This window comes from Aquarana catesbeiana, linkage group LG06 (assembly GCF_042186555.1).
Source record: "Aquarana catesbeiana isolate 2022-GZ linkage group LG06, ASM4218655v1, whole genome shotgun sequence".
Lineage (NCBI taxonomy): Eukaryota > Metazoa > Chordata > Amphibia > Anura > Ranidae > Aquarana > Aquarana catesbeiana.
In genome coordinates, this window is record NC_133329.1 from 110,265,753 (window position 1) to 110,292,431 (window position 26,679).

Sequence of the window (26,679 nt, forward strand, 5' to 3'; positions counted from 1 at the left end):
GTACAGAATGCAGGGGTCAGGATTGTGTAATGTACAGAATGCAGGGGACAGGAGTGTGTAATGTACAGAATCCAGGGGAAAGGAGTATGTAATATATGGAATGCAGGGGGCGGCAAAAAAAGGAAAGAAAGGAGGGCGCACCGACCTAGTGCATTACCACTGATAGCATTTATTAAAGAAAAATAAAACAGCAAATGGATACTCAAAAATGAGCGTAAAATCAGGCATGAACAATAACTGCAAGTGCGCAGTAGCAAACATCAAACAACCGGGACCAGACATCAGGTGGATGAGGCAATGGCTGACGCGTTTCGGGGAAGAACCCCTTTCTTCAGAGCCTAAGCGGGTTGACAGCGGGTTATTCATGCCTGATTTTACGCTCGTTTGTGAGTATCCATTTGCTGTTTTAACTTTCTTTAATAAATGCTATCAGTGGTAATGCACTAGGTTGTGCGCCCTCCTTTCTTTCCTTTTTTTATAGTCCATGAATACCCATTATTCTAAGGAAGGCGGCAAGACGGCAGATACCACTGAAGCATTCGGTCTTACCACACATTGAAGAACTAGCTACCTGAGCACAGGAGAGATTTTTTAGTTTTATGCAGGGGGTGGCTCCATATATTCCCTTAATCCCATCCCGACTCCATCCACCACCCCGATCCAATCCTGGCTTCATTCATCCCTGATCCCATCCCAACTCTATCCATTCCCTTTATCTCATCCTGGCTCCATCCATCCCCCGAACCCATCCTGGCTCAATCCATCCCACATACCATCCTGATCCCATCCTGACTCCAACCATCCCCTGATCCCATCCCGGCTCTATCCATCACCCGATCCCATTCCGGCTCCATCCTTCCCTTTGATCCCATCCCAGCTGCATCCTTCTTGTCCCCCTTCCTCATCCCATACCAGCTCCACCCTTTTTGTCCCCCTCATCCCATCCCAGCTCCATCCTTCTTGCCCCCCCTCATCCCAGCTCCATCCTTCTTGGCTCCCCCCCTCATCCCATCCTTCTTGTCCCCCCCCTCATCCCATCCCCATCCTTCTTGTCCCCTCCCTCATCCCATCCCAGCTCCATCCTTCTTGTCCCTCCCCTCATCCCAACTCTATCCTTCTTGCCCCTCTCATCCCATCCCAGCTCCATCCTTCTCCCCCATGCCTCCCTCCTCTGCAAGTCTCACAGAAATGGTCACAGACCTGGCAGAAGAGAAGAGAGCACATTCAGCTGCAGGGGCGGGGGAGGTGCTGCTGGCGGGACTCGGGAAAGAGGACTCAGGCTGAGCGGAGAGAGAGGATATTCAGAGTAGGAGGGGGAGGGGGGTCTGCTGTTGGTGCTGGCGGGGGGCACACTGGCAGGACTGAGTCTATGCGGCTAAAATCCTACCTCAGATCAGCCGCGTTGTTTTGGCAGAGCGGTGTGCTGCTCCCCCCCCCCTCCTCCTCTCAGTACAGGAAAACATAGGAGGGGCGGGTTCAGTGCACTCCGCTTTGTGCTGTGTGCCCGGGAGAGATACTGGCTGCTATAACATGTGTTGCTAGCGGCGTGCGGGAACCATGACAACCCGCACACACCACGGGCATTCCGGGACTCAGCACTGATTCGCAGGATTCCGGGAGAGGGACTGATTTCCGGGATGGTCCCGGCCAATCAGTGACGGTTGGGAGGTATGCACTTTACATGGACCCAGCGGACCCCAGACAAGGCTGTTAGCCCTGATAAAAGCTGTCCCGAGGACCAGCAGCGCGGCTCCCTGGATTATGGGTCATTCAGCCAAGACACCAGGGACTGCATCCAGCCTAATCCACACGCATGGACGGACGGCCCTTTAGACCAGCCAGGTAGAGGCGCACACCAAGGTCCTGTGCATAGGAGGAAAAAAGAAGAATGCCTAGGCTGTAGATGGGCTCAAATTTATGTGAGTTAAGTCCTGGAGGCATGGGGGGCGTGGAGCCTATACCCAGCTGTGCTGACATGGAGCCGTCAGGAAAGCTGAAAGCTCACTAATTGCTATAGGGAGCAATTACTTTTATAACCCTCTTACACACAGGCTCTGCTATTTCAGTGGCATTCCTTCATTGACACTACTGGTTGCCTCTCATTTTCCTGGGTAGTTTAGAAAACAAATTGGAAGAAGCTGGTTACTGTGGGCAGTTTTTCCTGCTTTGAATTCAGCAGCATTGTTGCCTCACCATCACAGGAAGTTGCATTAGGTGGAATTCACTGGAATGCAGTATTTTATGGGACTTTGCAAGAGGACTATGACAATTATAAGTGTTTCTGTGTTCTGACAAAATGAGCAACCTGGCAGGATGAACAACCCACGGCCATCTTGCTCCACCTTACACTCAACCTCATCACTCCTACAGTAAGGAGGTGGGGCAGCGGACATGTTGCTACACTAATAAGAAAGAAAAATTGCAGCTCAAAAGCTCCAGACCTGTTATAGACACCCGGCCTATTACGATCCTGCATGTGCTGGCTCTGCTCAAATTTGGAGGAAAGGGAAAAATCCTGGACAGCTGCACATCGCTAAAGGCATCTTTATTTAAACAATTAAAATCCAAAAACAGTCAAATCTTGTGCATAGAAGACAGGAAAAACCATCTAACACGTTTCACATCATGGATAGATGCTTAGTCATAGCTAATAATTAATCATTGGTATTGCTACACCAAACGCTGTTTTGAATTAGCAAACTAATTTCAGCAATAGAGTGAGCTTATCTACATAAATCAGATTGCTGAAATTAGTTTGCCAATTAAAAACAGGCTTTGGTGTAGCAAGATGTCTGCTACCCCGGCTGCTTACTGTAGGTATGTTCACATCCAGTGTAAGGTGTAGCAAGATGGCCTTAAGAATGTAAATTTCGTAAGTCTTAGTTGATTTCCGCCGTGCGCATACACAGTAGTCGGTTGAGCATTTTGTCAGGCAAATTCCTTGGTGCACTGACGTCAGCCAGTGAAGGGGTGTATGATGCGTTGTGCCTGCGCAGTGCGCGTGGGCTGGAGCTCCAGCTGACTCCACGTCACAGGATGTGACATGGGTTGTACTTTCTGCCAGGTTGGTTATTTTGTCACAACATCCGCACTTACAGTGTTAAGTGCTGCAGCACACATTTATTTAAAGCGAGGTAATAATTACATTTTTTTTTGGTATGCAGTAAACACAAAGTCAAACTTCTTACTGGGCTATGTTGTGGTTGGAAAATTAAAATAAAATATACATTCTAAGGGATTCTACACAATCTCTAACCGTCATGTAACATCAAAGATATGTGGCACCTTATAACTAGCATCCAATGTCATTTCTCAACATTACAGTACTAACTTCAAATACCAGTAAGCTGATATGTTTACTATACAGCACGTATCATTTATTTCCTATAAACTGTTTTAAACATGGATTGCCTGTTTATGCACAGAGAAAGAGACATTTTGTTTGGGCCAAATAAATAATCAAGAATGGCAGCGCTTGCCTTGAAAAAAATATAGGAACATACATAGATTTACATACCGTATACAGTACCTTGAGAAAGTATTCATACCCCTTGACATTTTCCACATTTTGTCATGTTACAACCACAAACTTTTTGGGGATGTCTACCAGCTTTGTACATCTAGAGAGTGAAATTTTTGCCCATTCTTTTTTGGAAAATAGCTCAAGTTTGGTCGGATTGGATGGAGAGCATCTGTGAACAGCAATTTTCAAGTCTTGCCATAGCTGGTGGATGTTGGAGACCTTGCTCTCCACCACCTTTTGTTTTGTGATGCCCCACAGATGCTCAATAGGATGCTCAATAGGATTTAGGTCTGGAGACATGCTTGGCCAGTCCATCACCTTTACCCTCAGCTTCTTTAGCAAGGCAGTGGTCATCTTGGAGGTGTGTATTGGGTCATTATGTTGAAATACTGCCCTGCAGCCCAGTCTCCGAAGGGAGGGGGTCATGCTCTGCTTCAGTATGTCACAATACATGTTGGCATTCATGGTTCCCTCAATGTACTGTAGCTTCCCAGTGCTAGCAGCACTCATGCAGCCCCAGACCATGACACTCCCACCACCTTGCTGCTTTATTGTAGGCAAGACACACTTGTCTTTGTACGCCTCACCTGGTTGCCGCCACACACGCTTGACACCATCTGAACCAAATAAGTTTATCTTGGTCTCATCAGACCACAGGACATGGTTCTAATAATCAATGTCCTTAGTCTGATTGTCAGCAAACTGTTTGTGGGCTTTCTTGTGCATCATCTTTAGAAGAGTCTTCTTTCTGGGATGACAGCCATGCAGACCAATTTGATGCAGTGTGCGACATATGGTCTGAGCACTGACAGGCTGACCCCCCACCCCTTCAACCTCTGCAGTAATGCTGGCAGCATTTATACATGTATTTCCCAAAGACAACCTCTGGATATGATGCTGAGCCACGTGCACTCAACTTCTTTGGTCGACCATGGTGAGGCCTGGTCTGAGTGGAACCTGGCCTGTTAAACCGCTGTTTGGTCTTGGCCACCGTGCTGCAGCTCAGTTTCAGGGTCTTGGCAATCTTCTTATAGCCTAGGCCATCTTTATGTAGAGCAACAATTCTTTTTTTCAGATCCTCAGAGAGTTCTTTGCCATGAGGTGCCATGTTAAACTTCCAGTGACCAGTATGAGAGAGTGAGAGCTGTAACACCAAATTTAACACACCTGCTCCACATTCACACCTGAGACCTTGTAACACTAATGAGTCACATGACACCGGGGAGGGAAAATGGCTAATTGGGCCCAATTTGGACATTTTCACTTAGGGGTGTACTCAGTTTTGTTGCCAGCGGTTTAGACATTAATGACTGTGTGTGGAGTTATTTTGAGGGGACAGCAAATTTACACGGTTATATAAGCTGTACACTCACTACTTTACATTGTAGCAAAGTGTCATTTCCTCAGTGTTATCACATGAAAAGACATAATAAAATATTTACAAAAATGTGAGGGGTGTACTCTCTTTTGTGAGGTACTGTGTGTGTGTATATATTTATATTATACAATGTATTGGCAAAAGTATTGGGACATCCCTCCAAATCATTAGATTCAGGTGTTCCAATCACCTCCATGGCCACAGGTGTATAAAATCAAGCACCTAGGCATGCAGACTGCTTCTACAAACATTTGTGAAATAATGGGTCACTCTCAGGAGCTCAATGATTTCAAGCGTGGCACCGTGATAGGTTGCCACCTTTGCAATACGTCTGTCCATGAAATTTCCTTGCTACTAAATATTCCACGGTCAACTGTTAGTGGTATTATAACAAAGTGGAAGCAACTGGGAACAACAGCAACTCACAAAGTGGTAGGCCACGTAAAATGATAGAGCGGAGTCAGCGCATGCTAAAGCGCACAGTGTGCCGAAGTCGCCAACTGTCTGCAAAGTCAATAGCCATAGACCTCCAAACGTCGTGTGGCCTTCAGATTAGCACAACGGTGCACAGAGAGCTTCATAGCTGGGCAGTTGCATCCAAGCTTTACATCACCAAATGCAATGCAAAGTGTCAGATACAGTGGTGTAAAGAACACCACCACTGGACTCTGGAGCAAAAGAGACGTGTTCTCTGGAGTGACGAATCCTGCTTTACTGTCTGGCAATCCAGTGGACATGTCTGGGTTTTGTGGTTGCCAGGAGAACGGCACTTGCCTGACTGCATTATGCCAAGTGGAAAGTTTGGTGGAAGGGGGATTATGACGTGGGGTTGTTTTTGGCCCCTTAGTTCCAGTAAAGGGAACTCTTAAGGCGTCAGCATACCAAGACACTTTGGACAATTTCATGCTCCCAACTTTGTGGGAACAGTTTGGGGATGGCCCCTTCATGTTCCAACTTGACTGCGCACCAGTGCACAAAGCAAGGGCCATAAAGTCTTGAATGAGCGACTTTGGGGTGGAGGAACTCTGGCCTGCACAGAGTCCTTACCTCAACCCGATAGAACACCTTTGGGATGAATTAGAGCTGAGATTCCAAGCCACGTTTTCTCAGCCTAATTGTCGTTTCCTATATATCTCAATTAATATACACTTATTGCGACTTTCGTTTTTAACCAAAGACATGTGGCAGAATACATTTTGGCCTCAATTTATGAAGAAATTAGATCTATTGGATATGTTTTATAACAGAAATGAGAAAATATTTGTATTTTTTCATTTATATAATAAAATATTTAAAAAAAAACAGCGGTGATCTAATACCACCAAAAGAAAGCTTTTGTGTGAAAAAAATAATCAACATTTAACTTGTGTACAGTGTTGCATGACTGCGCAGTTGCCAGTTAAAGTAGTACAGTGCTGAATAGCAAAAAATGGTCTGGTTCCAGAGATCAACTGGTTAACGTGTGCTTCATAATCATGTGATGCCATCTGTGCAAATGTTGAAGTTGAACTGGAGATGAGTCTTTCAGCATTATAATGATCAGATGCATGCTAGCAAATACACCAAAGAATGGCTCAAAAAAGAGGAACTATAAGATTACGGACTGCCCTAGTCAAAGCTCTGATTTGATATCTATTGAAATCTTGTAAGGGTATTTAGAAACGAGGTGTTCATGCCACTGGTAATCCGTGGGCACCGTTTGAATAAAAGATTTCCATGCGGTGTATTTATTTTTTCACATGACTGTGTGTATAAATAGACAATAGCTGATTTTGGTTGCACCCAATTTCCATTGATTTGAAGAGAAAATTGGTATAGAGAGCATGGACTTTTTAGGCACGACAAAACATATATAGAAAAATATTCTTTTATTATAGAAAAACAAGAAAAACATTAAAATCCACGCTAAAAAACCAACCAGTGGTTAAAAATATTGCAACCTGTACATAAACCTATCGCACTACTTGGAACACAAGAAAATGACTTTTTTCATGGTACAATGAATCCCATGTCCATCAATGTTCTACTTGTTTTTCTCCAATTTCTTCACTTGTACAGAATTGTATTACATCCTTTTGTTTCAAAAGCAAAGAGCTGGCACTGACCCTGTCAATATCCCGTCTGGGTAGTGTTCTCAACTTCTTCCTCACCCAGAGGCTTGAAGATGACTTGTCTAATTTGGCCCCCTCCCTCAGTCTTGTCAAACTGATGTAAAAAAAAAAAAAAAAAATATATTAAAAAAAAAAAAATTACACGAAAAATATTGCAACAGAAAGGTGCATCAGGGCACTAATACTCATTTTTATCCAGAGAACTTTAAAGTAGGAACTAAGCCTGACATTTTCAGTATTGCATGTTGATTTTGCTGTAATAGGTGGCAGTAATAACATTCGAAAGTAACATTTTTGTTTTCTTTTCACAGTACAGCGCATGCAGGACATTTGGCGATTACCATTCCGATACTGGCTGCTAGTCCTTACCATTATGTTCTACTATAATGGGGTCTTTCCATTTGTGGCAGATGCCAGGTAAATACTCTGCTGTGTATAGCTCTAGATTGTGAGCTCTTCTCCTTGTTGAAGACTAACACTGTTTTCTTTAATTCACCAGCAAATTCATATAAGACAAATACCCAGGATACAATCAGCAGTGTCTTATATTGCAGGAGCTGTATATGGCAGCTCTCTGGTGCGATTTGAAATTGTGAGAATACTGATTGTAAGTGCCCTGTAATGCCCATGGACCATGTGGTTTTCATCCACACAATCAGAACATATTGACCTTAACCACTTAAGCCCTGCACCATTTGGCTGGCCAAAGACCAGAGCACTTTTTGCGATTCGGCACTGCGTCACTTTAACTGACAATTGTGCGACGTGGCTCCCATACAAAATCGTTGTCCTTTTTTTTTCCTACAAATAGAGCTTTCTTTTGGTGGTATTTGATCACCTCTGCGGTTGTTATTTTTTGCGCTATGAACAAAAAAATAGCGTCAATTTTTGCATTATTTTTTACTTTTTGCTAAAAATATATTAAAAAAATTTTTTTCCTCAGTTTAGGCCGATACGTATTCTTCTACATATTCTTGGTAAAAAAAAAAAAAAAAAAAATCGCAATAAGTATTGATTGATTGGTTTGCACAAAAGTTATAGTTACTTAATTGAAAGTCCGCGCTTGGGAAAATAACTATTTAAAAGGGCTGCAGCCTCCCCTTAATTAATTCCTAATTAGGAATTAATTGGAAGTATGTAATGAAAAAATGTGGGGAATTGGCGCTGCCCTATTGACAGTAAGTATTGTTCAAGAGTCAAGAAAATAAATAAATAAATAAGTGGATAAATAAAAATAGTGACAATTGTGTATGTGAAACGAAAGGAATAGATATGTGTTCCTTAAGTGAATGTCCCCCTATATATGCACCAAAAATGAATGAGATAGTTGATATAAAATCATACTAAGTGAATGTGCACATCTTCTGTGTTGTGTAAATAAATATTGCAGTAAATGGGTTGAGTTTACACTTGCTCCACTTCTAATGGGGACCTTTGCATAAGCAATAAACCAAATTAGATAAAAAAATAATATTATTAATACATATATATATATATATACACAGGGTCCGTGAAACGACACACTGTTTGGGTGCTCACGGTAATCATATGAGGTTACCACATATCCCCAATAAATATGGTGATTAAAGTGCACTGTGTATAAAGTGAACCAAAGTGCAAAAAAACTCTATATTACAGTATATTAAATTTCCTCAAATTTCATATATAAAAAATATAGGAATCCAAACAATTAACACTCATATTAGAGACAGCGAATGTGAATACACCATCTGTAAAACAGTCCCTATAATGGAATAAAATGTCTATTATGTGGAGACAGGAACAATTGAGAACATCAGGATCGGTTGACATGCGTTCAAAAATGCTCAAGGGGTAATATGAGGCGACTTCCGTGCAAGTAGAAGCTGGTGACTCCAAGTGCTCCCCCACTCACCAGAATCCGTCACCCCCAAGGGGGTATTAGGCAGAGGAGTGGGTGTCTTTGGGTAGCTGCCTCTGATGGATGTCCCTCTTAGGCTTCACTGCACCATAAGTTTCTTCCGTTTAGACCGATAATGTGGGTCCCCTTGTGCTGATCCAAGCCCGGGTACCTCCGCTATTATCCAGGTAACCTCCCCTGCCAGGAGGCTTCCAGGCAGGACACTGCCGTTGACTTTTATCGCTGTACACAAAACCACCATCCACCATCTCCTCTACACTCCTCCACCTCCACCAGGTGGAGGAGTGTAGAGGAGACTGTGGATGGTGGACAACACTGCCGTTGACTTTTATCGCTGTACACAAAACCACCATCCACCGTCTCCTCTACACTCCTCCACCTCCACCAGGTGGAGGAGTGTAGAGGAGACTGTGGATGGTGGATGGTGGTTTTGTGTACAGCGATAAAAGTCAACGGCAGTGTCCTGCCTGGAAGCCTCCTGGCAGGGGAGGTTACCTGCGACAAAATCCAAGGACTGTTTAACTGTGATAGCAGTTCTGGACTCTGCAAGTCGGATTTAGCAGCACGGAGGTGGATAATAGCGGAGGTACCCGGGCTTGGATCAGCACAAGGGGACCCACATTATCGGTCTAAACGGAAGAAACTTATGGTGCAGTGAAGCCTAAGAGGGACATCCATCAGAGGCAGCTACCCAAAGACACCCACTCCTCTGCCTAATACCCCCTTGGGGGTGACGGATTCTGGTGAGTGGGGGAGCACTTGGAGTCACCAGCTTCTACTTGCACGGAAGTCACCTCATATCACCCCTTGAGCATTTTTGAACGCATGTCAACCGATCCTGATGTTCTCAATTGTTCCTGTCTCCACATTTTATTCCATTATAGGGACTGTTTTACAGATGGTGTATTCACACTCGCTGTCTCTAATATGAGTGTTAATTGTTTGGATTCCTATATTTTTTATATATGAAATTTGAGGAAATTTAATATACTGTAATATAGAGTTTTTTTTGCACTTTGGTTCACTTCATACACAGTGCACTTTAATCACCATATTTATATATGTGGTAACCTCATATGATTACCGTGAGCACCCAAACAGTGTGTTGTTTCACAGACCCCGTGTATGTATGTGTATGTGTATATATATATATATATATATATATATATATATATATGTATTAATAATATTATTTTTTTATCTAATTTGGTTTATTGCTTATGCAAAGGTCCCCATTAGAAGTGGAGCAAGTGTAAACTCAACCCATTTACTGCAATATTTATTTACACAACACAGAAGATGTGCACATTCACTTAGTATGATTTTATATCAACTATCTCATTCATTTTTGGTGCATATATAGGGGGACATTCACTTAAGGAACACATATCTATTCCTTTCGTTTCACATACACAATTGTTGTCACTATTTTTATTTATCCACTTATTTATTTATTTTCTTGACTCTTGAACAATACTTACTGTCAATAGGGCAGCGCCAATTCCCCACATTTTTTCATTACAAAAGTTATAGTGTCTACAAAATAGGGGATAGTTTTATGCCATTTTTATTAATTTATTTTTTACTAGCAATGGCAGCGATTTTTATCATGACTGCGACATTATGGCAGACACATCAGACACTTTTGGCGCTATTTTGGGACCACATTTATACAGCAATCAGTGCAATTAAAAATGCACCGATTACTCTGTAAATGTGACTGGCAGTGAATGGGTTAACCACTAGGTGGCGCTGTAGGGGTTTAGTGTGTCCTAGGGAGTGATTCTAACTGTGGGGGGGAGGGGCTGTGTGTGACACGACACTGATCACCATCCCGTGATTTATAAGTGCTTTCTAATCCTAGTTATGAGGTCCAACCTGCCCCCCTGCAATGGCTGATTCGACAACAGCTACGGGATAAGGAGATGACTGATTCAAAGCTGCAGCTAATCTTGGATCTGAGCATTTTTCAGGAGGGGAAATGTCAGCCTTTGCATTCATTATGCTATGGAGGACAGAACTATAAAATAAAAATTATGATAGATCTTCCTAAAATGGTTGTTACCCTAAAAAAACTTTCTGGGAAGTCTTCCAGGACGGCACCGAGAGATGACTGGTCCACCTGACAGGAAACACAATCAATCAAGAGGTTAAAGGCCCCCGCCCCTCCCCAGTTGTGACAAAGTATTGACCCACACCAGTGCACGAGAGTGAAAAACATAACCACCACCATATTCTAAATATTGCATCATACCTAAATAGAACGGGTGGGAAGTAGGCCTGCCGTCCTGGAAGACGTCCCAGAAACACCATTACCGGTAAGTGTAACTGGTTATTTTCTCAAGTCGTCTTCCAGGACGGCACCCTGAAAGAAGAGCAAGTAGCTCAGGCCTACCTCTAGGGCGGGACCACCGCTTGCAGGACCTTCCTGCCGAATGCCAGGTCCTGAGGAGATAGTAACTCCACTCTGTAATGCCTCAGGATTGTGTTCTGGCTTGACCATGTAGCGGCTCTACATATCTGCTCCACTGAAGCTCCGGCCCTTTCCACCCAGGAGGTTGCCAGAGATCGCGTGGAATGCGCTCTAAGATTTTTAGGAGCTGCTCTACCAGACTGCTCATAGGCTAACGAAATGGTATGTTTAATCCATCTAGCTATAGAAGCCTTGGATGCCTGTTGGCCCTTCTTTTGGTCAGAAAAATTAACTATAAGATGGCTGGACCTTCTGAATTCCTTAACCCTTTCTAGGTAGGATAATAAACAGCGTCTGACGTCCAGACAATGAAAAGAAACTTCCCCTTCACTCTTGGGGTTACTACAAAGGGAAGGCAGCACCACGTCTTGAGTCCTATGGAACTTTGATGCTACCTTAGGGAGGTACAGGGGGTCCTGCCTAAGTATAACCCTGTCCTTAAATAAAGTAAAAAATGGTTCCTTAATAGAGAAAGCCTGAATGTCACCTACTCTCCTAGCTGAGGTGATTGCTAGTAAAAAGGCCAACTTAAAGGTCTGGATCTTAAGGGGGATCTGATCTATTGGTTCAAATGGGGCCCTTGTTAACCCATCTAGTACTAAGGTAAGGTCCCAAAGAGGACACCTAGACATTTGCACAGGGGACAACCTCTCTCTGACCAAGAGAAATCTCTTGATCAGGGGGTGTAACACCAAATGTTTCTCGAGGAAACATGACAGGGCGGAGACCTGCGCCTTAAGGGTCTTGGTTGCCATGCCTAGATCTGCTCCATCCTGGAGAAATTCTAAAATAGCAGGGATCTCTCTTTGAGAAGTCCCTTTCTCCTGACACCAGCGAGAGAAAATCGCCCAGGTCTTGGCGTAAATACGCCTTGTGATTGGCTTTTTACTAAGGAGTAGTGTATCCAATATCCGATAGTCCCTTCTCCCACAGGTTCTGCCCCTCAAGAGCCAGGCCGTCAGCTTGAAGAAGCTGGGGTCTGGGTGGCGGACTGGACCCTGAAGAAGAAGGTCGTCCCGGACAGGAAGGTGAAGCGGTGGGGCTATGGACCAACCCTGCAGAGTTGGAAACCAGGCTCTCTTGGGCCACCAAGCGGCTATCAAAATCAACTTGCTTTCCGAGAGGAACAGTTTTTGAAGAACCCTCGGAATTAACCCCAGAGGGGGAAAAGCATAGGCCAGTCGGAAGTCCCAGACCTGTGCCAATGCATCTATCCCCTCTAAGCCTTTCTCCCGAGCAAGGGAAAATAATCTCTTTACCCTCCTGCTTTTTCTGCGGGCAAAGAGATCTATTTCTGGAACGCCGAACTGCCGACTTATTAGGGAAAAGACCTCTGGATTAATTTCCCATTCCCCCTGTAAAATCGGTTGCCGACTGAGGTAGCCTGCCTCTACATTCAGCGTCCCCTTTATGTGGATTGCGGAGATGGAAAGAATCTGACTTTCCGCCCAGGACAGGATTTCCGCTGATAGGGATAGGAGTCTTGTGGACCTGGTACCCCCTTGATGATTCAGAAATGCTACTGCCGTGGCATTGTCTGATAAGATCTGCACCTCCTGGCCCCTGATCCTTCCCTTGAAAGCCTTCAGTGCTTCTCCTATGGCCAACAGCTCTCGAAAGTTGGAGGAGGCCCTTCTTTGTTCTGAATCCCAGGACCCCTGTGCTATTAGATCCTCCATGTGGGCTCCCCACCCCCAGGAACTTGCATCTGTAGTTATCCTGAGAGGCTGAAGTTGGCTCCAAAGGAGGCCCCCTTGGAGCCTCTGGGGAAGAAGCCACCAGTGAAGGGAGTTCTTTACCACGACCGGAATGGCAGTCTCTATGTCCAGAGAGTCTCTTCTTCTATCCCAAGAGGATAGAAGGAAGTGCTGGAGGGCCCTGGAGTGTAGCTGTGCCCAAGGAACTGCTGGGATAGATGCCGTCATCAGACCCAGTACTCTCATGATACCTCTGTAGGAGATGTTCCTTGCCTGTAACAGCGACGTGACCGCTGATATGAGGCCCTCTACTTTGCCCTGAGGAAGAACTAATCTTTGTTCTGAGGAGTCCACCAGGAACCCTAGATAAAGTTTTGTCTGGACAGGGGTCAGCGAGGATTTTTCCCTGTTGACAATCCACCCCAGAACTTCTAAGGTCTCCATTACTCTAGATAAATCCAGAAGTAGTTGATCCCGACTTAGACTGTAAATCAAAATGTCGTCTAAGTAGGGAATCAATGCCACTCCCTGGAGGTGCAGGAAAGCCACCACCTCTGCCATGACCTTCGTGAATACTCTCAGACTGGATGCCAGTCCAAAGGGGAGGGCCGCGAACTGCCAGTGCTGCACTCCCTCTGGAGAGGCAATCGAGAATCTAAGGAAGATCTGATGGTCCTGAAATATGGGGACATGAAGGTAGGCATTCTTTAAATCTAAGGTCACCATAAATACGTCCTTGAGGAGGTGTCTCCTGAGAGAATAAACACTCTCCATGCGGAACTTCTTGTAACGAAGAAAGACATTGAGGTTCCTTAGATTTATAATAAGACGATACCTTCCTGAGGGCTTTGGTACCACAAAAATGTGGGAATAAAACCCCTGACCCTGCTGGCCCACTGGGACAGGTATTATGACCTCCTGACTGGCTAGTTCTCTTATGTTCTGAAGGATTCCTGCCGTTTTGCAGGGATCCCTGGGAAGGTAAGTCAAGAGAAACTTGGAGGGTGGAGGGGAGAGGAACTCTAATCTGCAACCCTCTCTTATAATCTGAAGAACATGGGGGCTCTGAGTGACCCTTTCCCACTGAGAGGCAAAGTCTTCCCCCTACCGGAAAGTCATTTAGGGACCTTGTCACCTGACTTCTGGCTGGAAAAGAGAACGCCTGACTTTTGCTTATCTTTTCCTGCGCCCCAACGTCTATTTGGGCAGGGCTTTTTCTCTTTTGCCTGGGGGCCACAAAAAAAAACAAAAAACGCTTCCTCTCTCTCCTAGGTTTGGTAGGAAATGTCTTCCCTTTTTCGGTAGATCTGGTCAGGGTCTAATCCAGGCCAGTACCAAAAAGGTGAGTCCCTTCAAAAGGGAAACCACAAAGATGGGTCTTGGATGAGCTGTCCCCATCCCAAGTCTTAACCCTTTCATGACTAAGCCTATTTTTGAAATTTGGTGTTTACAAGTTAAAATCCGTATTTTTTGCTAGAAAATTACTTAGAACCCCCAAACATTATATATATTTTTTTAGAAGAGAGTCTAGAGAATAAAATGGCGATTGTTGCAATATTTTTTATCACACGGTATTTGTGCAGCGGTGTTTTAAACGCAAATTTTTGGATAAGTGACACTTTCATGAATTTTAAAAAATCCAAACAGTAAAGTTACCCCAATTTTTTTGTATATTGTGAAAGATGATGTTACGCTGAGTAAATAGATACCAAACATGTCACCCTTTATAATTGCACGCACTCGTGGAATGGCGACGAACTACGGTACCTATGAATTTCCATAGGCGACGCTTTAAAAATTTTTTACGGTTACCAGGTTTGAGCTACAGAGGAGGTCTAGGGCTAGAATTATTGCTCTCGCTCTGACGATCGCGGCGATACCTCACATGTGTGGTTTGAACACCGTTTACATATGCGGGCGCAACTTCCGTATGCGTTTTCTTCGCTGCGCGAGCTCGCGGAGACGCTTTAAAAAATTTTTTTTTTTTTATTTATTTATTTTATTTATTTTTGTACTTGTATAAATTGTGTTTAAAAATTTTTTTTTTTTTTTTTTTTTACTTTTATTGCTGTCACAAGCAATGTAAACATCCCTTGTGACAGTAATAGGTGGTGACAGGTACTCTTTATGGAGGGATGGGGGGGGTCTAAAAGACCCCCCATCCCTCCTTTGCACTTCAAAGTATTCAGATCGCCGAAAACGGCGATTCTGAATACTGTATACTTTTTTAAATTCGGCGCCATTGGCAGCCGAGTAAACGGGAAGTGACGTCATGACGTCGCTTCCGCGTTTACAATTAGAAGGCTGGAACGAAGCCGCTCACAGCTTCGTTCCAGCCCGCCCCCAGCCGCCGGAGATTCCCGATTGGACACCGGGCCTCCCGATCGCACGGGAGGCCCGGTAACAGCGGCGGGAGGGGGGGATGTCCCCTCCCGCTCCTCCGGTATAACAGCCGAGCGGCTTTTAGCTGCATCGGTTGTTATACTCGGGTAGCCGATCGCCCGCTGAAAACAACGGTACTGGGATGATGCCTGCAGCTGCGGGCATCATCCCGGTATAACCCCGGAAAGCCGAGTACGCATATGTGCGTTCGGTCGGCGGGAAGGGGTTAACCCAGAGGGCTCGCCTGGCTGAGTTTAGCAAAGCACTTGATTTGGCGGTTGTACGTACTGTCTCCACCACAGCATCCGCTCAGTATGCGACAGCATTCCCTATGACCTCCAGAGAATCCAGGACCTCTTTGGATTTGGAGGTTCGGGATACATGGTCCATCAATTTACAGACCCACATGTCCGCATTCCTTGCAATGCAGGCTGAGGCCAACGCGGGGCTCATAGCCGCAGCGTTAGCTTCCCAGGCTCTACGTAAAATGGTTTCAGCCCTTCGATCCATTTGAGCCTTTAAATTACCGGTATCTTCAAAGGAAAGATCGGACTTCTTAGAAACCTGTGCTAAGGAGGCGTCTAGTCTAGGAGTCTTGAAAAATTTTTCCTCATTCTCTTCAGAGAAGGGGCATCTACGCTTCCACGTTTTACATTTTAGGAGCTTCCTTTCTGGTTCTTTCCATTCCCTTAAGATGACTTCTTTGAGGGTGGAATGCACCGGAAGAACCCTGGCCTGAGGCTTAACCAAGCCTCTATACATCTTATCCTGAGCAGACACCTGCGAATCTCTTCTGAGGCATAAATGGCTTTCAGAAGATCTTCCATGTCGTCAGCAGAAAATATATGCCTGTTAGACCTGGAATCCTCCCTTCCATCCTCCTCTTGGCTGTCTACCACCCCTTCATCCAAAAACCCCTGGTTAGGGGTTTCTGACTCGCACTCTTCCTCTGAATCCTGAGGGAGTGGATACTTCAGAGCATCCGCCCGGTATCTAGACCCCCCTAGAGGAGGCGGAGCCCTCCTGGGAGGAGGCATCCTTACTAGAATGAGCCTCCGAATCCCTAGGCTTAAGGGTGGATTGAAAAGATTTTAAAGTAGACAGCATCTCAGTTTGCACAGTGAGGAACTCCTTCATAATCTGAGATGTCTCTTTCCCTGTCAACTTCTGTATGCACTTAAAATAGAAGGGCTTTGGGTAATCTGGGGGTAATCTGTCATTACAGTTCCCACATCTCTTAGAGCGGGTGGAGGATTTCACGGGACGGCTGGCAATCTCACGGGCAATAGCATCATCCCCTGAAAAAAACAGGCAAAACACTGTGAGACTCGGAGGAAAAGCGTTGGGGTACCCTCCCCATCTAAACCTCCGGAGGCCGGTCAGACTCACCCCCTGTGGTCTCTTCCGTGGCCGTAGACCCTGCAGGTCTCTCCTTCTCATGTTCCATACCCAAAGCTTCGGTTCAAAAGGAATGCAGAGGAGACGTGGGCGCCTGTCCTCCTTGGCTTTTATATCCCACTGAGCCTTGTAGCATCGCGCCGCCGCCATTTTGCCCGAAGACCGTAAACGGGTCAGCACCCCTCTAGAGGAGGAAGTGATGTCATCCCTTGAGCCTCCAAAAAAATGGCGCCAAGCGCTCACAGGACGCTGAGCTGTCTCCAGCAAGGGAAGCACCGCGCGACCTCAGCGAACGGCTGGCTGCGCTGCCGGTCAGATGGGCAGACGACCTGATCAGGCTATTCGGACGGGTGCCAAATCCAGGTGAGGAAAAAACCCCCAGCCACTGCAAAAGGCTATTTAGCAGGAACACCAAAAGACACCCTTATCTGCACGGCCACCGCACAGGGAAGGGAAGGTGACAGGAAGTTTGGCACCTGAAGTTCTGGGTACACCCCTGTACCCAGGGTGCCTCAGCATCCGGGGAGGCTCTTCCATGGACCACTGCATGGTCATTTGCACCAGGGTCCAACTTTCTGCCCCCCCGAAAAAGGAATTGGGAAGCCCCCCAGGAAGGGTTGGAAACATCCGGCCAGACCCAGCGGCTTCCCAGGCATTTGGTCCGGCTCCCGGGGGGAGACCACCAGCCCCAGGCTTTTTGGTTATAGACAAAATAGCAAACAGTTTCCCTGTGGGGAAACACAATCAAAAACTGAGGAGCATCGGGAGGGGCGGGGGCCTTTAACCTCTTTATTGATTGTGTTTCCTGTCAGGTGGACCAGTCATCTCTCAGGGTGCCGTCCTGGAAGACTACTTGAGAAAAATTAGGAGATACTGTTTCCTTATAGCAGATTAAACAACACATTGCTTGTGCTGTCTAACCTGCCACTCTGGAAGCTGTAAAAAAAAAAAAAAAAAAAAAAAAAAAAAAAAAGGCTGATCCTGCCAGTTACTGCCCCCCCTGTAAACTGACCACAGTTTATCATGGCTGCTGAGCCCTGACACCATGGTCAGTTCCATGAGCATGCCTCCATCATCCACAGTCTCTCCCCCCAACCTCTCCCTGCCTGTCAGCTCAGGAGCCTGTGTCAGTGTCTCTCCCCCCCCCCCCCCGCTACTGTTAGTAAAAAAACTACAATTAAAAAAATGCTACCAGCCCCTCTCTTAAGCTGCCATCCTGCACTGTATGTTCACCAGAACTATTGTCCCCATTGGAAGGTTTCCCCTATATTACTTTTCAAAATCTGGGTGTGCCTTTACTTTAAAAATTAATAGGCATTCTAATTTGTCTCCACTCTATCCAAAACAAAAAAAAAAAAACGTTTTGCCTTTAGGTTTACTTTAACTACAGTACACAAACTTACTCCTCTGCTATCCAGATACTACTGGCTGGGAACCTCTGCTATAAACACAGTGCCTTCACCTCTTGTGTTCTATATTCCTCTAAAGGGGAAAAATAGTTCAATCTCAGTGATTTGTAACAAGAGTGTGTTATTTATTTAAACTAAATAAAAGCTGCTTAAAATATGTTTGGTTTTGGAGTCTTAAGAAAATTCACGCACGCATTAAATTAACAAAATACATTGTTTATTAAGAGGTGCATTATGGTAACAGTATAAATGGCATCAGGCTGATAAATGCAAAAAAGATGAAGCCTGCTGCAAAAAAAAAAAATATCACAACAGCAGGACCTGTACATTCAGTATACAGCAAAATAACAGACTATAATACATGCCCAGCAAGACTAAGGCCTCTGATAAACAGGTATGTCCAATGGCACCAGTGGGTGGCGCCTTATTTTCAGATAACAGAACGCAATTACAGATTTCCGGCTGCTATGTGAAGTTTGCAGGACATTAAAAACTGCATGTATAGAGGTGAATTACATCCATTTTTTTTTTATATTATATATACACAGGTAATGGTCTGAACTGCTATACCACATCCCACAGTGCCACTCAGGCACTTTCACTGTTAATAGCATCTGTAGAATACATTTTGATTCGCTACCTTGCGTTAACAGACATTTGCATTGCTGTAGTATGCCTGATAAAGAATGCGATTCAGCCTAACTATAGCCTCTCCTAATGACAGAGAATCATTTGAATGAAGACATATGGGCAGGGTATAGTGTCATGGAAAGATCCAGCAAACCTACATTGCACATGGCTTATAGTAAATGAAAAAAAGCTACCAACTAGGGATGATCTTAGGTGTGTTCGAATTCTAGTCCAAACCCATCAGTGCGAGCCCTCCAGGAAGCAGTCACCTGTACTAGGCCAATCAGCTGCAGCCAGGGCATTCCTCACCTCACAGCTGTATGTATACAAGGGATGTGTGTATATGTGCAGCTGTTAGGTCGGGAATGCCTTGGCTACTTATTATTGGCTCAGTACACGAACAGCTTCTTGGCAGGCTCGCTCAGGTGGGTTTGGACTCGGATCTGAACAGGCCTCAAATCATCCCTACTACCAGCATTCACAGCTATGTAATTGTTTTTAGAGATCATCAGCTAATAAAAGAAGAGAGAGACAGGGCTCCGATAACAAATGGAGCCATTTTTCATACAGATAGCCAACTTCCTGTCTAGAAAACCCTTTAAAAAGGCAATGCTTTGAAGCAGGGGTCTCCAAACTGCGGGCCAAGGGCCAGATGTGCCCCTTTGCCAAGCCTTTATGTGGCCCTTAGGACACTATTCCTCCCACTGACACCATCAATGGGGCACTATATCTTCCACCGATACCAATGATGGGATACTATTCCTTCTACTAATAGGGGCACTCCTCCTCCTATTGACCACCAACCCTGAGGCCATATTCATCTTCACAGATGCTGGGCCCGTGACATTTTCTGCCTCTGCTGGCCACAATCCGGCCCGTCTAAAGGACAATAAAGTGGCCCTTTTGTTTGAAAAGTTTGGAGACCCCTGCTTTAAAGGGTACCTGTTATGAGACAAAGTGTGTGTATGTGGGGATCTCCTGTCATTCTCCAATGCCCAGACCCCTACTAAACTAATAGTGATGTCAAGCAGATCACTGATCCATAACTTAAAGTCCGAGAACCATGGTTTCCATTTGAGATTTAATTAGAGTTAGTGAGGGTCCCTTTTAAAGTAATCTTGTTTTATATTATCAGCAGCAGGAAAGGCAAGTTTATTGCTTAACAAAGTTGACTTATATGTTAGGGTCTCTTAAAGCATAATAGGGACAAAGGAAGGGCTAGTACAGCCAGTAAAACAAACACTACATATCAGTATGGGAGCTTTTACAAGTTTATGTAAATCCTAATTCAAAATGTTATTTATATATAAGTAACCTGTCATTTTAGGTTTGCTGCTCCTATAATTATTACTCATTGAGGTTTGTATATTAAACTACCAAGCCTTCTTTGACGATTATAAAGCAAACAAATTATACCCTTTCCAAACATCCTGCAGTTTTTTTAAAACCCAATTTATAGGGAAGTCCCTTGGCCTTCATGTCTCGAGTTTTAGAAAAGCAGCCAATTTCCAAAAGCTGAAAGCTCACCGATTGCTATAGGGAGCAATTACTTTTATAACCCTCTTACAAAGAGGCACCGCTATTTCAGTGGTATGCATTCCTTCATTGATCGGATTACCCCTCATTTTCCTGGGTAGTTGAAAAAACTATAATTGAAAGAAGCTGGTTACTATACTAGTGTTTTTTTCCTTCATTTGTATCTGGCACACTACCCCTCCCAGACACTGCAGCTCACAGTGGGAGGGTTTCAATGCTACCAATCCAGAAAGCAGAGTGCAGGACAGGTGCTGACCTACAAGCCACAGAATTGTGAATCAGCAGTTACAATGCCGATTGGCACACCCCATGCCAATTCCATCATCCCATTGTAGTGCAAGCAGGCACAGCCTGGATGTCAGTGGCACCTGTTTTGAATTCAGCAGCATCACATCACCATCACAGGAATCTGCATTTGGTGGAATTCACTGAAATTAGGTATTTTATGGGACTTTGCAAGAGGACTATGAAAATTAAGTGTTTCGGCACTTACAGTTGTAAGTGCTGCAGCACACATTTTTTTTTTTTTTTTTTTTTTTTAAGCGAGGCCATAATTCAATTTTTTTTTTTTTTGGTATGCAGTAACACAAAGTCAAACTTCTTACTGGGCAGTGTTGTGGTTGGAAAATATACACATTCTAGGGGATTCTACACAATCTCTAACAGTCATGTAACATCAAAGATATGTGGCACCTTATAACTAGCATCCAATGTCATTTCTCAACATTACAGTACAAACTTCAATTACCACATACCACGTATCATTTCTTTCCTATAAACTGTTTTAAACAAGGATTGCCTGTTTATGCACAGAGAAAGACATTTTGTTTGGGCCACATGAATAATCAAGAGACTGTTCAGCTCTGGTCTTGATCAAAATACAGGGACAAATTTATATAACAATGCAGTCCCTATAGCAATATGTATTCAACCACTTGCCTTCCTGAAGGTCCCCCCCCCCCCATGACCAGGCAAATAATTGCGATACGGCACTGCAGTATATTAACTGACAATTGCGTGGTCGTGCGATGCTGTACCTAAATAAAATGTATGTCTTTTTTTTTTTACTACAAATAGCTTTCTTTTGGGAGGTATTCATTCACCTCCACGGTTTTACATTTTTGTGCTATAAAAACAAAAACATTTTTTTTTTTACTTTAAGCTATAAAAACACCCAATTAAAAAATTGAAAAAAAAAATCTAATTTCTTCATAGGTTTAAGCCAAAACGTATTCTGCTACATATTTTTGTTAATAAAATCCCAATAAGAGTTTATGGATTGGTTTGCCTAAAAAGTTATAGCGCCCAACAAACTATGGGATATTTTGTTAACTAGTAATGGTGGCAATCAGTGACTTATAGCGGGACTGCGACATTGTGGCAGACAAATCAGACACCAGACACATCTGATGTTCTTGGGAACCAGTCACGCCAATAAAGTGAGCAGTGCCAAAAATATGCACGATCACTGTACCGACACTGGCAAAGAAGGGGTTAGCAGGGGCGATCAAAGGGTTCATTGTGTGCCTAGCTGGCGTTTTATTACTGTGAGGGAGGTGCTTGTACTAGGGGAACGCATAGATCTATGCATCTGCTTTGCAGGAACACAGGATCCATGTCTTCTGTACTGACAGAACAGTGATCTGCCTTGTTTACATGGACAGACTGCCATTCTCCCTCTGCACTGAAGGATCGGCGGGTGTCGATGGACAGAGTCCACGTTACCCACTGATCAGCTCCCACGGTGCATAATCACAGAAGCGGGCCGTCTGCGGCATGCATGAGCACCCCAGACCCGGAAATGTCAGATCACGTACGAAGTACATGATCGGCGCCCCTGTGTCACTTTGCCACCATATATCTAAGTTATACGGTCGGCAAGTGGTTAATTAAACACTGAAAAAAATTTTTTTTTTTTTTCTATCACTACATGTGTACTAAGACAATCCTCTGGTACCTTGAAAGCCCTTCACAATCACCCCCATAAATATATACACATCCAGACAATGGAGGGAAATCTCCTAGTAAACTGAAGCTGGACTGGACAGGAGAACAATGTCCTGGATGAGGCAAAAAGGAAGAAACTATCAAATGGCAAGAAGGAAGTCCTGAGCCTCAACACCACCTTCTCCTTATGGAAAACTAGAAAGGGTTCTTTGAAGGATAAGACTGCCAGCTTAGACACTTGCCTGGTTTACTGATTCCAGGGCCATATTCCTGAGCCAATAGGCAACAAAGTCCAAGGACTTAATTGACTTGCCCAAGACAAGAATTTTGCCTTTGTAGAGGTCTGGAGTTAAACTAGGACTGTCTCCAAGGAAGCTACCATCAGGCCCATGACTATCATGAAAAAAAAGCAGTGTTAGACGACTCCTGCAAGTGGAGATGATGGCACCTTTTAAATCATTGGCAACTTCAGTTGCCAACCTCCAGTGCAACTACGGTGTATTCCTAAATACAATGAAGCACTTATGGGATTTTGTTTCAATTCACAGTGCAAGCCCCCCCCCCCCCAATCAGGCGCTGCCTCTGTGAGCATGCACTCAGCTATCAAGGCAAGTTGTGAGCATTATTTATCAAAGTATTTGGGGGGGCATATGTTTTGCCCACAGCAGATAAAATTCTCCCATCCATCTTCCATTGCAAGTTATGAAATGAAGGAATCTGGTTGGGTGTTGTACTCAAGGAACGAGTATGATTAGTTCCTAGGGGCAAAGCAGACAGCTCTTATCAGGCACAGAGTTTGAGTATTTTTTTTTTAAACAATGGACTAAACGCTCATGAATATTGATCTGGCTTACAAAATGTCTGCCAAGCTCAAGTGTAAAGCTGGCTACACATTATACAATTTTCCTTTAGATTTACCAAAACCATACAATATGAGATCAAGCCCAAACACTTTCAACTGGTCTGCAATCAAGCAGGTCCTTGCACTACATCGTTGAAGGCAAATCTAAAAGACAATTGAAAGAAAGAAAAAAAAAAAAAAAATTGTATGATGTGTAGCCAGCTTTAGAAAATTAGTTCATACTGGGCTTGGCTCTCCTGGCATTCAGGCATCACTTCTGATTATTTAACTCGTACGCCAACAGAAATCAACATTTTAATAAAAAACTTTTCCAGGACACTATCTGACCGACTATCTAAAGATGGATGCCTAGTATTTATTTCTTGCTAGGGATCCTCTTGAGATGGCCTAGAGATGTCAAAAAAGCTCAAACATTAATTATAACCAAAACGTTTTTCTTTGATTTGGACAGTGTGGGTAAAAGTTGGCACCCCTTTCAGATTTTTACTGCTATTTGGGTCTCCATTAGAGAGATTCACTTCCCCCAGCTTTCTGTCTTGCTGACTTTACCAAACCTGAAGTGAGGGGACCTCTAACAGCAACACAGACAGAAATAAAGATGCTTTCCTTTAGTATAGTGGAGGGGAAGGCTGGAATCCTAATAAATTTGTATTTCTGTCTGTGTCCTTGTTACAAATTTGCCCTGACTTCCTGTTTTCAGCAGGACATGGAAATCTCTCAAAACGGCAAATAGCTGTAAAAACCTGGCAGGAGTTCTAATCCTTCCCCATTCTATTAAAAACTAGAAAAAGGTTTTGGACTTATGCTTTTTTTTTTAAATGTCAAAACCAATAACAGAGTCAGCAGGGATAGGTTTTCAGAGTCCCCTATGTTTAAAGCCTGGTATTGTAATTGTTACATTGGTCCAGCCTGAAGCAATGCAAGTATGAAGGCACCATACCTGTGGGATTCCTGTGCAAGCTGGAGATCCATGTAGTAGGCACTGCTACTACAGGGATCTCCATTAGTAGAAGTTGCCCTGCTGCATTGCAAACACAGGAAGTCGCTCACTCAGCAAGGATTCCATTCAGAGAACACTGCATTTTCCCAATAAATGCAAAGTGCTCTCTGACTGGACAAGGTGGAGAGGTGGGATGGCATCTCCTACTTATCCAATTAGAGAATTCTTTGCATTTATTGAGAAAATGCAAAGTGTTCTCTGAATGGTACCCATGCAGACTGTTGACCTCTTGTGTTCAGTAAGCAGCAGGGCAACTGCTTGGGCTGGCCATAGAAGGAGTGATTTGCTTTCCTGCAAGCCTTGGTTGCAGGAAAGAAATATGCTGGCCTCCCCATAAACACAGTGATGACAGAGGAATCCCTCCCACGAGGCCATTGTATTCTTTTGTAACAGCCCCCCAACAATAAATCACATGTAAAATCCAATTGACCAACTTGGTACATTAAGCCTGCCCATACACGATTCAAATTTTGGCTGGTTCTTGCTGAACTAGCTGGGATTTGAACCATCTATGGCCAGCTTTAGCGTGAGACCGGGAAACAAGTGGCAATCACTGTAGAAGTAATGTCGCTATAGTCATTTCCAGGTTCCATGGGGATCCCACATGTATGGCACATAAACGCTTGCGTTGATCCAAGCTGGACCAATGTAACTATGCAAAAATATCCATGCCTAAACTTCAGCTTTAACCCATCTAATCCCAGCAAAGAGGCCAGCAGAAGCAAAGTTTTGATCACTGATGTAGTAGAAGCCATTATGTGCACTGACCCAATTGCAGCAATGCAGATGCTTGGTCAAAACGAATCACGCTAATGCGGCAGTTTAAAGAGATTTATTAGTCAACATCCTGAAATGAAAAGGATGTGTGTTGCCTACGACAGCCACATCATCAGCATGGAAAAAAAAAAAAAAATGCCTAAGTGGTTAACCATGGTCACTGGTCTCTGGTGAAGGCACGCTTATTGGTGGTGGGTCAGTTTCCAAAATGGCTTCTTCTCAGACAGGACACATTAAAGCATTTTACTGGGAAACAAAACAATGGGGCATTGGCTCTGTAAATAAGCCACTTCATTTTATAAGTTATTAAAAAGGCAACTTTTACAAATAAAACTGAAGTATTTCTCCCACTAGCACAGACATAAAATGGCCTTTCTGCAATACAGTACGCAGTTGTGGTTGGGATGGCTAGATGTGATTGGGTCTTTTTATCCATTTGGTACAAAGTTCTAATAAACTTGTAAATTTTCAGACCATTAAAAGCTGCCCAGCGCTCGCTCCCCTGATCTAAAAGAATTAGGCTATGACTGACATGCATAGGGCCGCCCCCTGCTAACTCCATTACACTTTGGTTGTTAATAGAAGGTGACGCTGGATTTGCCCCCTGGTGGGTTCAGGACTCTGTTGTGGGAGCGTGGTCGGGGGCCTAGGTGAGGCTCATGTCTAGAAATGTCTATTTCTGGCATCACAACCTTCTTCTCTTCTTTGGCCACTGGTGTCTTCACTTCCGGCGTTGGTTCTGGTGTGGGAGCTGGAGGTGGAGGAGGCGGCTTTTCAGCCTTCACTTCAGCCTTCACTGCAAGACAGAAAGACCGCCAAGTTTATTTGTTGTTTGAGGCGCACAGAACACAATGCAAACCCAGAAATGATGTGCATGCCCCCATTTGCAACTAATATCTTCGCTCCATTTTCTAGGATGGACACAAATCAGTTGCTATAAACTTCTCATTCTGCGTTTTCACCAGCACCTTTTTTTTATGTGATACATAGTCAAAAACAACCCACAGAATGTGTAGAAAGTCACTTCACTTTTTCCACATTTTGTTATGTTACAGCCTTATTCCAAAACTGATGACATTCATCATTTAACTGAAAAATTCTACAAAATACCCCATGACAACATGAAAGAAATATCTCTCTCACACACATACATATATCTATCGCTATCTATCTCTCCATCTATCTATTAACACTCAAAATTGAGCTCAGGTGCATCTGGTTTCCACTGATCATCCTTGATATGTTTCTACAACTTGATTGGAGTGGTAAATTCAGTTGATTGGACATGATTTGGAAAGGCACACATCTGTCTATATACGTTCCCACAGTTAACTGTGCATGTCAGGGCACAAACCAAGCCATGAAGTCCAAGGAATTGAATGTAGACCTCAGAGACAGGATTGTATTGAGGCACAGATCTGGAGAATGGTACAGAAACATTTCTGCAGCATTGAAGGTCCCAATGGGCACAGTGGCCTCCATCCGTAAATGGAAGAAAATTGGAACCACCAGGACTCTTCCTAGCGCGCCTCTGCTCAATACTTTGTTGAAGCACCTTTGGCACCAATTACAGCCTCGAGTCTTTTTGAGTATGATGCTACAAGCATGGCACACCTATTTTTGGGCAGCTTCTCCCATTTTTATTTGCAGGGCCTC

At 44.1% G+C, this 26,679-nt stretch overlaps 1 protein-coding gene across 1 annotated transcript in view; it reads right to left on the minus strand.

Annotated features, from left to right (window-relative positions):
- Positions 1 to 18,466: 18,466 nt before the first annotated feature.
- JPT2 (Jupiter microtubule associated homolog 2) overlaps positions 18,467 to 26,679 on the minus strand; it is a 61,940-nt gene continuing 53,727 nt past the window's right edge. The window contains exon 5 of the mRNA XM_073636677.1: positions 18,467 to 25,819. Within this exon, the coding sequence (XP_073492778.1) occupies positions 25,599 to 25,819 (221 nt within the window). The 3' untranslated portion in view covers positions 18,467 to 25,598. The remainder of the gene's footprint in view (positions 25,820 to 26,679) is intronic.